At 41.1% G+C, this 12327-nt stretch overlaps 1 protein-coding gene across 1 annotated transcript in view; it reads right to left on the reverse strand.

Moving 5' to 3' along the window:
• HACD2 (3-hydroxyacyl-CoA dehydratase 2) overlaps nucleotides 1-12313 on the reverse strand; it is a 92685-nt gene extending 80372 nt beyond the window's left edge. The window contains exons 1-2 of the mRNA XM_014829565.3: nucleotides 12079-12313; nucleotides 8765-8882 (exon numbers count right to left, since the gene is read on the reverse strand). Coding sequence (XP_014685051.1) covers nucleotides 8765-8882; nucleotides 12079-12233 — 273 coding nt within the window. The 5' untranslated portion in view covers nucleotides 12234-12313. The remainder of the gene's footprint in view (nucleotides 1-8764; nucleotides 8883-12078) is intronic.
• Between the last annotated feature and the right edge of the window lie 14 nt (nucleotides 12314-12327).

Below are 12327 nucleotides of genomic sequence, written 5' to 3' on the forward strand. Positions count from 1 at the left end.
TTGCCCTGAAATCCTTTTCCACTAAATATGCAAGCTGGAAATGCTACAATACTTACAGAACAGAATGTGCAGAAAGAACAAATTACTCAGTTATTTTGAGATGATATCTTTATTTCACTTAGGTTCCCTCTTCATACCAACTGTGGTAGGCAGAATTCTAAAGATGATTCCCCAAAGTTCCTGTTCCTTGGCTATCCAATCAAACACCAATCTAGGTACTACAGTGTAGGGGTTCCGCAAATATAATTAAAGTCCCACATCAATTGATTTTAAGATATATGCGTAGACCTGATCCAACCAGGTGAGCTCTTTAAAAGCAGAGTTTTCTCTGGCTGGTGGCAGAAGGGGCAGTCAGAGATATTCAAAGAACAAGACGGATTCAATGAGCGATTGCTGGCTTCAAAGATGGAGGGGGCCCTGTGTAGGGACTGGATAGCAGCCTCTCGGAGCTACGCGTGACCTCCAGCTGAAAGAAGCAAGGAAATGGGGACCTCAGACCCACAGCCACAAGGACTTGGATTCCGCCAACAACCTGAATGAGCTTAGAAGCAGATTCTTCCCAGCCTGGCTGACACCTGGATTTTAGCCTTGTGAAACTCTGAGCAGAGAACCCAGCCAAGCCCAGCTTCTGGCTTACAGAACTGTGAGCTAATAAATGAGCGTTGTTTTAAGCTTCCAAGTTTGTCGTATTTTGTTATATGGCAATAGAAAACTAAGACAACCGTCTTCTCACTTAGTAAGTGTTTTGTGTAATTTTTCACAAAGATTTTGTAGTACTAATATGTGCTACAAAACTATAACTAACTTTTGTAGAGGGATTAGTTGGGGGGATATACAAAAGTCCGGGGGCATGCAGAACAAATCTTCATTGAGTTAGACTGTCTCAGATATCAACAGCATCCACATTCGTTGTGGCAATCAGAATACCTTCACAATTCTCCACAGTGTGCTCTACGGGAGGTCGCACAGCTCTTGTTGAGAGCCCCTGGACTAGAACAAGCACATTTCATTGGAAAAAATTTAGAAGACTTGCCATATTCAAAATCTCCCTTGAAAATATGTGTCATAAACTTCTCTCTCCTCTTGAACTCCTTCCATTTCCACCAACTGACAATAAATTAATAAGTTATAGAGCCAATTATAGCAAAAAACGTAAAATTAAATGACAGAGATAGTAACGGTTATTAAGGAAATCTCACTATTTCCTCCTTAAAAAATGGATGTAAAATTCTCATATCCTTACAGTGAAATGTTGAAGCCTCACAAAACTTAAAACTGGGAAAAAACTCAAGGTCAACTAACCTAGCATATTCATTGCAGAGAGGTTAAGGCCAAGTGGCAAAACCAAGTCTTGGTACCCATATTTCTTGTCTCCAGTGTCCTTTTACATATACTGTGACACCTCTTAAGTACGATTCTATTTTTACTTCTATAGTGTTTCTGCCAGCTTTTCTATGATAATCATTCACCCATCAGCTAATTCCAGCAACTTGTGTCTCCTTCCCATGCTCCTCCGTGGGACAAACTGTGATCTCTGAGAGTTCCTCGCTGGCTTCTACTCTGAAACTGACCTTCTCTCGTGCTGTGACTGGTGGGCCTGCTTTTCCTGTGTGCTTGGTCACAGGAGGCTGGGCTGGGCTTTAGCAGGCTTAAGTCAGTCTTTTATAGGCAGCAGATTGTTGAATTTTGTTCTTTAAACCAGTAACCACCACTATACTTTTTTATTTGATAAAATTAATGAGTCTATTTGCGTAAACCTCAGAAATGAGGCATTTGTGCTACACTCAATTATCCTATAGGTTTACTGTTAGTGCTCCTTTTTCTAACAGCTGGTGTAAGATTCTGTACTTCAAGGATACCATATCTAAGCTGCCTATTTTCTTCCTTTCTCAGAAAACTTTTTAATCTTATTCTTCTCATTCTTTTTTTGTTTTCTATTACATTTTATTACATATTTATTATATATCTTCGCTTTTATTTTAAGATTCAGAGAAGTGATATATAAACACACACTAAAGTATATAGAGTAAAAAGTAGAAATTCTCTTTTGTTTTCCCACAAATACCACACCCCTCCATGGGGCAAGTGCTAGCAACAGTTCGCTATGCATCCTTCCATATCTTTTCCAATATCTGCAATTTGCTTTTTTTCTACTGGTTTTCCCAATCTGAAAACATCCACAAATTTTGATAATTATTCTCATTATTTTCACCTTACAAATTAACAAGTTCAAAAACTCTGGAGTGACATAAAATTTATACTGTTAGGTAGTCTTCCTTTGCTCACACTTCCTCCTACTTCATTCTACCTGGTAAAAGTATGGAATATCTTACGAAATTCCATATAGACATCTTGCAATCTGTATCACGGTCTAAGCTATGCTGTCCAGTTCAGTAGCCACTACCCACAAGTGCCTATTTAAATTTAAAGCAAATAACATTTACAACTTAGTTTCTTAGTCCCACCAGCCACATTTCAATGGTGCAGGAGCCACATGTGACTAGTGGCAAGTGTACCAGACAGCACAGATTTGGAACATCACTACTAAGGAAAGTTCTACTGGACAGTGCTAGTCTAAAGACTTGGTTAATTTTATTTCTTTATTCATACAACAGTTAAACACCCTTTGGTAAGATTCTTGCAAAGTTCACTACTTTTTGTAGGTGTTTTCAAAATGTTTCCATATGTAGGAAACTGCATGGTGTTATCCAGGAGCCTAATACTTTCTCCTAGCTTCATGTGGATTTATTTATTCTTCAAAGTCTAAGGTCCCAAGTTGTTTAACCATTACATTTTAAGATCTTCTCTTTTCTGCTGAAAATTGCTTATCTTTGTTTTAAGCTGAAAAATTTAACAAACAGGTGTCCAGGAAGGGAAGAGCTTTTTTTCTTGGAAAACAGCTCCTATGAGGAACTCTGTATACTCTCAATAACCAGACTGAGATGGTCTTTCAGTTCAGAAAAGTTTTCTAGACTTTTTCCTGATTATTTATGAGTTATACATTGCAATCTTTTCCACTTCTGGTAGCCTGTATACTCTAAATCTGTTTTCTAGATACTCTGGTTCTATTGCATTATTCGTTAGTCTGTTGCATTTCACTACTTTCCTATATGATTTTGTTTTCCTCTTGTTCAGATAATCATTCACACGTTAGCTAGTCCACCAACACATATCATCTCTGATTTACCCAGCACTACATATTTTGTAACGTTCTTTTTACACATCAAATGGTGAACTCTGAATATTCCCAAAGGCTTCTGCTCTGTAATTGATTTTGTCTGGGAACTCCTGCCTTTCCTGAATCTTCAGTATTACCTATTTCTCTGCACTGTGGTCTCCTTCCTGCCCTGTACTGTCACCATCAATATTTTTAGTTATCTATTTTTAAAAATTTCTGCACATTCCTTTCTATAACCATTAGCTGTCTTACCGCTCTGAAGACCATATCAATTTGCTTCTATTTGCTCATCAAGCAGTGGGAGCTGTGTGGGTGGGCTCCTGTTTCCCAAAGGCGCCCTCTTCCCTCCTAATGTTGTGACACTTATTAATTATACTCTAGTTCTGTTTTCCCTGTGGTTTTCACACTGTTTTTGAAGCTAGTTTGTCTGAGGTTTGCTGTCGTTCCTGTATGTGTTAGATATCTCCACTACGACCTGCTCTGCCAGCTTTTCAGAAGTTCCTTTTAGAGGTATGTTTTCTCTAAACAAGTCTTCAGAATAAAGGTAGTCTAAAATGTACATATAGCTGTTTCAAAAGTTCTTTTCTAAGATCGTTATTATTGGGAAATCAGCATGGCTTCACAAGGAGGAAAAATATTACAGATGGTGGTTATGTCCCCAGACAAGTTCACAAAGCAAACTTAACCTTGGATGTGCCTGAAGCATGTTATTATATTAGTAACACCACAGAACCTAACCACCAATATCTCTGCATGGAAAAAAATCACCTAGTGTTTGAGGCAAAAAGACAGAAAAACTGGCAGGGAGACAAATGGGAGGCCTCTTCTTCTTAAGGCCACTACAAATTCTTAAGATTTTGCTGTATTTTAGAGAAATACACAAAATCAGTTTCCTGAATATTTCATTAAAGGATTTAAAGAGAGTCTGAGGTGAGGCATGATGAGTTAGACCAGACTGCAGAGATGGGGCTTAGCAAGTGGTAGCTGGAGGTTGGACACATAACAAAAGCCATCCACTCTCCTTCACAGCTCCTCCAGCAGCTGCTCTGCCATTTCAATCCCAGCCACAGATCAACTCTAGGAGAAGATCACAAATGAGACTGGGTTGGTTTTTTTTCTCTTTCTTTTTATAGATAAGAGGGTTCCAAGCAATGGAAGGATCTGGAAGAGAATGGGAGGGGAAAGGAGTTTCTGTGTGCATTAGGCATTCCCAGTTGGACAGTGGTAGGTAAATGATACATATAGTGATGTACACATGTTGAGGATGATCTTCATCAGTCTCAACAACTAACATCTTTGCAGAGCAATCCTTTACCCACTGGAATCCTCACTGTCAATCACAGAGGCATATCCAATCACGAGTATTTGAAAGTGTCTTTGCTATAATTATAGTCTTATGTTAACTACACGTATTTAGAAAGCCAAATTCTCTCAAATAATTTTAAACTGTCATAATCTAGCATCAATCTACTAATTCTAATCTTAAACTCAACTCTAACAAAGCTGGAAAGATAAGAGTCTGTCCTTATCAATATTATGGATCCAAAAAAATGAAGTAAAAAGAATACTTATTCGCATCTCGTTATAGGTGAATATAATTTTTAAAAAATTTAGATATACTTCACAGACCACAAAATTCACACATTTAAAGTGTATATTCAGTGGTTTTTAGCATGTTCACAAGGTTGTGCAACCATCACCACTAATTCAAGAATATTTTCATCACCTTAACAAGACATTCTGTACTCATTAGCAGTCACTCCCCATTCTCTCCTTCCTACAGCCCCTGGCAACTACTAATCTGTCTTCCACCTCCATGCATTTGCCTGTTCTGGAAATTTCATATAAATAGAATCACATAATACATGTTGTTTTGTGTCCAGCTTCTTTCAGAGCACAATGTTGTCAAGATTCATCCATGGTATAACATGTACCAGTAATTCATTCATTTTATGGTATGGAAATACCACATTTTGTTTATCCACAAATGACATTTTCGCTACCTGCGTTCATTAGGAGCTCTCGGGAGTACTCACGATTCAACTCAAGACACATCATATATATTCACATCCTAATCTCTGAGCCCACAAGATTCCCAGTGTTTTACTTTCTGTCAGTTTATAAATCATCTCATACATTGTAATCTTCATTGTATTGTGTCTTAGTACTTTGGTAAATAGTTCTTGGGCTTTCTGCCTAGCACTCCTTTTTCTAGAAATTGCCCCTTCCCTCCAACTTTTATATGGTTAATGGGACCTTACTCCTGTCTTCAAGTGATTGGTCCAAGAATGGGCACCTGATCGAAGCTGGACAAATCAGGCCCTTCCCTGCAAATGTGGAATTGGGAGCAAGATTCTGTTTCCAACCAGCTGTTCTCTTGATTGCAGGAGCTACAACCTCAGGAGCTTTTGGCTATTACCATTATCTGCCATGTAGACTAAGAAAACTAGTCTGCAAGAAGAAAGAAAGAATCAGACACAAGAGAGAGGAATAGCAGAGATAGGAGACGGAGCAAGAACTCCTGGGTTCCCCATGGTGCTTCAGTCCCTGACTCTAAGCCATTCCTGAAGTCCAGCTGCATCCCCATCCTTGGACAACAGGACAACCTATGCACTTATAATCAATTCCCTTACTGCTTCCGTTAGTTAAGGAGGTTCTGGTAATCTCCAGCCAAGAGTCCTCATATAACCACCTACCCAGTAAGATCTTAAGCTCTTTATTAGCAAGGGCTCAACCTCCATAGTACCCATTACAATGGCTCACACATACTTACTTAAATTATCACCCGTGGAATAATTTGGAAAATTATCTACAAAATATACTCAAGACATTCTTGGACAATGAATATCTAGAAGATAATTAAGATTTGTGTCCATTCTATAAAAAAGCTATTTTATTGTATCACCAACTCAATATATCTTTGCACTTATTTTGCAAAAAATTATTTAATTTCCTCAGAAATGAAACTATCTTTCTATTATACTACTACAAGCCCATTTGCACTTGCTTGATAAATGTTTTTAAACCTTTTAAAAAGCAAAGTGTTATGTTTTCCTGAGAAGATTCAAAGTTTCTTGAGAACAAGTAATCTTTATTGGCTTTTTAAGCAAACTCCCACAGAATGTACTAAAGAATAACATTCAGAATACAGAGATATAAATGAGTAGCTGACCTTCCTGCAACCATTTTCTCCTCCTGCAAATAGGATATATTGTCAAGCACTAATAATTCCCATAAGGATAACGTTATCTGTAATTAAACGATACCGTGCACATGTACTTATTATACAATGTAGGTTGGGCAGGCGATGAAACATTCCTTAACTGACAACTGAGGAAATGCAGTGTTGGTAAGCCTGCTCTCCTGCCCCAGGCTGAGGGGTCGCCTGCCAACACTGACATCTGCAAAGTTCATCCCCCGCGTCTTTCTGGGAGTCTTCTCTGCATTTTGCAGTCTTCTTCCCAAAACCAAATCCAGGATTTGTCACCTAATTGGTTCTTAGTGGGGATAACAGAGATAAAACTAAAAATCCAAAATATGTTCTTAAGTCCCTGTTAAAAATTCTATAGGGATAAATGGGCTAATCCTTCAAAGTCTAAGATTTGGTTCCTGAGTGGACTTTGTATAACACGATTTAATGTCACAGCCTTCCCTTAGACATACTTAAATTTGTAAAATTAGACCTCTAATATTATAAAGTCTTATAGAGATAGAATCCCCTTTAAATTACTAAAATATTCCAATGGGTACAACTTGTTACTGTATCAAGCACTGGGGCAGTTTCTGACGGACTTGATCCCAAATTTACTTCTCCATAGCTTGAGAGAACTGTGTTGGCCAGAGCTCTGAGAGACAAAGTACTACTTACTACTGCCCCCTTCCAAAAACAGTCAAAACTCTTAAGTTTAAAAAAGGGCCCACACTAGGATTTGCTGAAGTTTCCTCAGACTCAAACCGTCGGGGCAGGAAGCGCCTTTGGAAACTGATTTTAACTCAATTATTTTACAAATGAGGAAATGAGGTGGACAAGAGATAAATAACTTGCCCAAATTCACGGATAAGTTGGTAAAACCAGCATTCTTAGAATAAGGGTTTTCAGACTCGCAGCTGGAAGCTCACTTCCTCATACCATCTACCTAAAATATGAAAGTATGGACAGTATTGAAATCTCTCTGCTTTCCAAGGGACAAAACAAAAACTACAATGTTCTGCTTTCAAACGTGAGGGTGAACAGCTAAAGTATCACATCTCATTTCATAGGGTAAACGTTCCCTCTTAAATATTCCTCCAAACATCATGATGGGCTTGCCTGGAGGCTAATACCAGATCTTCTCTGCAACCTGAAGGGTTTTCACCATAATGAACCATGGTAGTTATTGATTTTGTGTGCCCAAAGCCATCCCCATCCCCCTTTTCCATTAACAAAGTCTACAGTCCCTTGGCCAGAAGGACGGGCAAGTGTCCTAGACCTGGCTAATCGAGTATCTCACATCACCGGCAAGAGAGATGGGTCTAAGGAAGGCCAACTGGAATCCTTCCCTAGAACCGTGACAGATGCTGAGAAAAATGAACTCCCTCCCCATGTCCCTCCACGAGGAGAAGGCGGTCTGCAGGAGGAGAGCCTAAGATCAACACTCAAAGAGAAACACAGGTAAGGAGAGATGAGAGATGGAAAGAGAGTCTGGCAATGTCAAATCTTTAGTTCCCACTCCTGAGCCAGTTCCTTTGATTTTCTAAGTTAACCCTATCATCTTTGTCAACTACAGAAGCCAGGAAATTCCTTTTTCATTTAAAATAGTTTGAACTGGGCTTCCGTCACTTATAACTCAAAAATCCTAACATATACTGACCCCAGGAGACAGGACTGCATATATATTACCCTTAACACAGGGAAATTAATAAATTTTTGTTAAAAAACTTTTTTCTGATGTCTTTAGCCAGGCTCTACAGTTTCTTTTTTTTTTTTTTAGATTTTTTTTAAAAAAATTTTTTCCTTTTTCTCCCCAAAGCCCCCCAGTACATAGTTGTATATTTTTAGTTGTGAGTCCTTCTAGTTGTGGCATGTGGGACGCTGCCTCAGCATAGCTTGATGAGCAGTGCCATGTCGGTGCCCAGGATTCGAACTGGCAAACTCCTGGGCTGCCTAAGCTGAGAGCACAAACTTAACCACTCAGCCACGGGGCCAGCCCCCTCTACTGTTTCTTATATGTATCGCTCCTGACACCCTACACTCACCAATGTCACTGTTTCCAATATATACCTGGCCGCTGAAAGCATCTGAGTTTGCTAACACGTCCCTAACATGTCCCTAGAATTTTTTAAAATCCTAATATAAGCTTGTTTCATTTGATTTCCATAGACATTGAACGTAAAATATATTCTACGCAATTCAAGTTAAATGAGATTTTACTTTCTCTAGAACGTCAAAAAGATAGTCTAGGTATCAATATTATAGTATGCTTTGAGGCAAGTTTTCAAAATTTAAAGCAAATCCAACAGAAATATCGCTACTGCAATATAATTTAGTAGCATGTTTTTATTTTATAACAATTGAAACCAGTAACAACGACAAGTCTCAGGACCTACCTCCAATAAGGCACCAGTTTGGAAGAATTTCAAAGGCTTTTCAATGGAATAATAAAGGCTGTGATAGCTGCCCTTCGCCAGGTATGCTCTGACCAGACCAACGGCTATAACGAGCCACCTAAGAAAAAGAGGAAAAAGGGCAATCAGGAAAAAAAAAAAAGATAAGTAGGATTTAAGGTACTAGAAAGATGTGGCAACCACAGATATTGCTAAAGGTGACCTCAAGAATCAGTGCCCTGGATTTGTCAACTACAGCTCTCATATACCAGCTGAAATGCACAGAAATGTTGCACCACCAACAGCACCCGACGAAGCGTGCTCTGCAAAAGCACAGTGACACCTCACCCATCTGGGGCTCGGCTTTTTGGCAACCTTGCCTGTTGAGAACAAGGCCAAAATGAAGGGAATAAGCTAAATCGGTCCTTGTGCAGCTAAATTAAGTGCCAGAAAGTCTAAGACAAGAGAAAAAAACTGTTAGAGGAAAATTTTAAATGGCCTGTGCAGTTAAAAGGTCTGTAGTAACAATAATAGGGTGGAGAAAAGATGTTTTAAACTATTTTTACAAGTATCTCACAGAATATCTCCATACCTTAACACCTATCCTTTTAAAATGGCAAATAAAATAAGAATAAAAGGGTTCTTTTGAGCTGAATTTCCCAAAATCAATTCAGTAAAGAAAGCCAGGTCAATACAAACACAAATCAGGAAAGCTCTTAGGCATATCGCTGTGAATGTTGTATTTCTGTTCTATGTCCCTCTCCAAATGACATTTCTCAGGCCCTGTAATTTTTTATTTAAGTTCCATGATGAAAAGAACGGACCTTTCTTATTAAGTTATGTCTCCTTGAGAGCAGTTACAGATTTACCTAAATATACAATCTCAACTAGGCAATGGGGTAGATGGTCTATGTTATTGGTAGAAATTATCATACAAGGACATCAAATAAGAGTTTATAAGAGAAGAAATGATTCCCTAAAGGTGTAACTGGTCCAGTATTAGCAGCCTACAAAAAAAGCTTACTCTACTCTCACAACCCCAGTTTCTCTTCCTGGTTTCAGACACCACCCCTTACCCTCCACCCCATTCTCTATGCTCATCACCCAGGAATAAACATCTTTCTCCTTCTTCCCCAATAGACCTTAAAATCTCTCCAGTCCAATGGTCTTATCAATGCCCCTGATAAGACAAGAATTTTATATATAAACACACACACTCCTGTTCCTTTAAAAATCACACTGTAAACATGCATGTGATAAAAAAAACTTGCATCTGTAACATACTTCTTCAACAGCCTTGAGTCCAGAGAAACAGGTTCCAGAGGCAGACCTACTACAGCAGTCCTCCCCTTAACCTCCGTTTCGCTTCCCACAGTTTCAGTTACCCATGGTGGTCAACCATGGTTTGAAAATATTAAATGGAAAATTCCAGAAACAAACAATTCATAAGTTTTAAATTGTGTGCCGTTCAGAGTAGCCTGATGAAACCTCCCACCATCCCGCTCCCTGTCCCCCAGGAGGTGACTCGTCCCTTTGTCCAATATATCCATGCTGTGTACCCTACCCACCCATTAGTCTCTCAGTAGCATCTCAGTTATCAGATCCACTGTGGTGGTATCGCAGTGCTTGTGTTCAAGGAACCCTTATTTTACTTAATAATGGCCCCAAGGCACAACAGGAGTGAAGCTGGAAATTCGGATATGCCAAAGAGAAGCGGTAAAGTGCTTCCTTTAAGTGAAAAGGTGAAAGCTCTCGAGTTAATAAGGACAGAAAAAAAATTGTATGCTGAGGTTGCTAAGATTGATTACAATATTGTTATAATTGTTCTATTATTAGTTGTTAATCTTTTATTGTACCTAATTCATAAATTACACTTTATCATAGGTATATATATGTATAGGGAAAAAAACAGTATATACAGGGCTCAGTACTATCTGCGGATTCAGGCATCCTCTGGGGGGCTTGGAACATATTCCTCGAGGATAAGGGGGGACTACTGTGCTTTCTGTGATATCAAGCAAGTTACAACTTCTCTGAGCCTAGGTTTCAACACCTGCCATTTCTAAAACTAGCAATAAAGCCTATGATCCTCTCAAGATATTTTTTTGTGAAAAAAGCAAGGTGCTGAAATGCTAATATGACATTAGCATTTGTGTTAAAAAAACAATGGGTGGGGGAATGTATATACACACATGCTTGTATCAGCATCTTAAGGATACGCAAAATGAGTGCCTCCAGGGAGGGGACCTGGAGGGAAGAGAAGGGTGAGACAGAAGAGTTTCGCTGTATGCTTTTGTGTATATCTTGAATTTTGCACCCTGCTAATGAATCACCTATTTTAAAAATAAGTAAAACTGGATGTTGGCTATACAGTTCTTTCAACTTTTACGCATGTTTGAAAATTTCAGAATAAAACGTTAGGACTAATTTTTTACAAATGAATACAATTCGAAAATACATAACGAACAGTCTGACCCTGTGGTCCTCCTGACCAACACCACTGGATCAAAGAAGTGGAGGAAGCTGGAGATGACCTAGCCCAAACTCTTCAGTTTTACAGATGAAAAAACAGAGACCATGAGAAATAAAGTGATTTATCCAAGGTCACACAGCCACTTAGTGTCACAACTAGAGCTAAAAGCCCGCTCTGACAAAGGCTGGAGCGAAATGAGGGAGAAACAAGTGGGGGTAAAACTCGTATCGAGGGTCTATTTCCCTCCTCCCCAGTAACTCTGCCTTCCACCCCTAGTGCCTTCCCCACCCCAATCCATCCTAAAGAGTCTACAGTCATCTGAAGCACAGCCCTGCTCATGTCACTGGTCAAAAACTTGGAACGCTTTTCAATTACCTCTCAGATTAAAGCTCAACCTGGATTTTGAAAACAGCCGCCTAAATAAATGGTCCCTCTGCAGCCACAACTTGCTCCACTCCCCTCGGGGGCAAGAGCTCGCCTTTCGTGACTCGCCGCCCCGTTCTCCGCTGCGCTGCAGGATCGCCCAGGCCCCAGACCCGGACCTGTGGCCCCCACCCCCACCCCCACCCCGAGCCGGCCGCCCAAGGCCCTCCGGACCAGGGCCCGGGCAGCCTCACCCGTGCCCCCTGGAGCCCCGGAACTCCAGCTCGGGCACAGCCGCGCCTGCAAACTTGCTCGGCGCCCCGGCCGGGCAGGCACCCGGGCCGGGTCAGCGCTCGCTGCCCTCGGCGCCCAGGTTGCCGCTCCCGGACCCCCAGCGCCCGGGGTGCGCTGCGCGCGGGCCGGCCGCAGAGGCCCCTCCCCGGCCAGGCTCGCTCCCCGCCTCCCCGAGAGCCAGCCTCACCCCGCCGTCATCACCACATTGTAGATGACCAGGTACGCCGTGGCCAAGGGCCCAGGGCCCCTCTTCTTCCGCGCGCCGCCAGCTTCGCCACCCCCGGCCCGGCACCCGCCGCCCCCATTCCCCTTCGTCGCTGCAGTCGCCGCGGCCGCCGCCATGTCAAGCGTCTAGAGCCCGCTCCCCCTGCGCGAGCATCACCGCCCGGACTCGACCCTGCGAGGGGCGGAGCGAGGGACGGCGGGAGGCGGGGCC

The sequence above is a fragment of the Equus asinus genome, chromosome 5 (genome assembly GCF_041296235.1).
Source record: "Equus asinus isolate D_3611 breed Donkey chromosome 5, EquAss-T2T_v2, whole genome shotgun sequence".
Taxonomy (NCBI): Eukaryota; Metazoa; Chordata; class Mammalia; order Perissodactyla; family Equidae; genus Equus; species Equus asinus.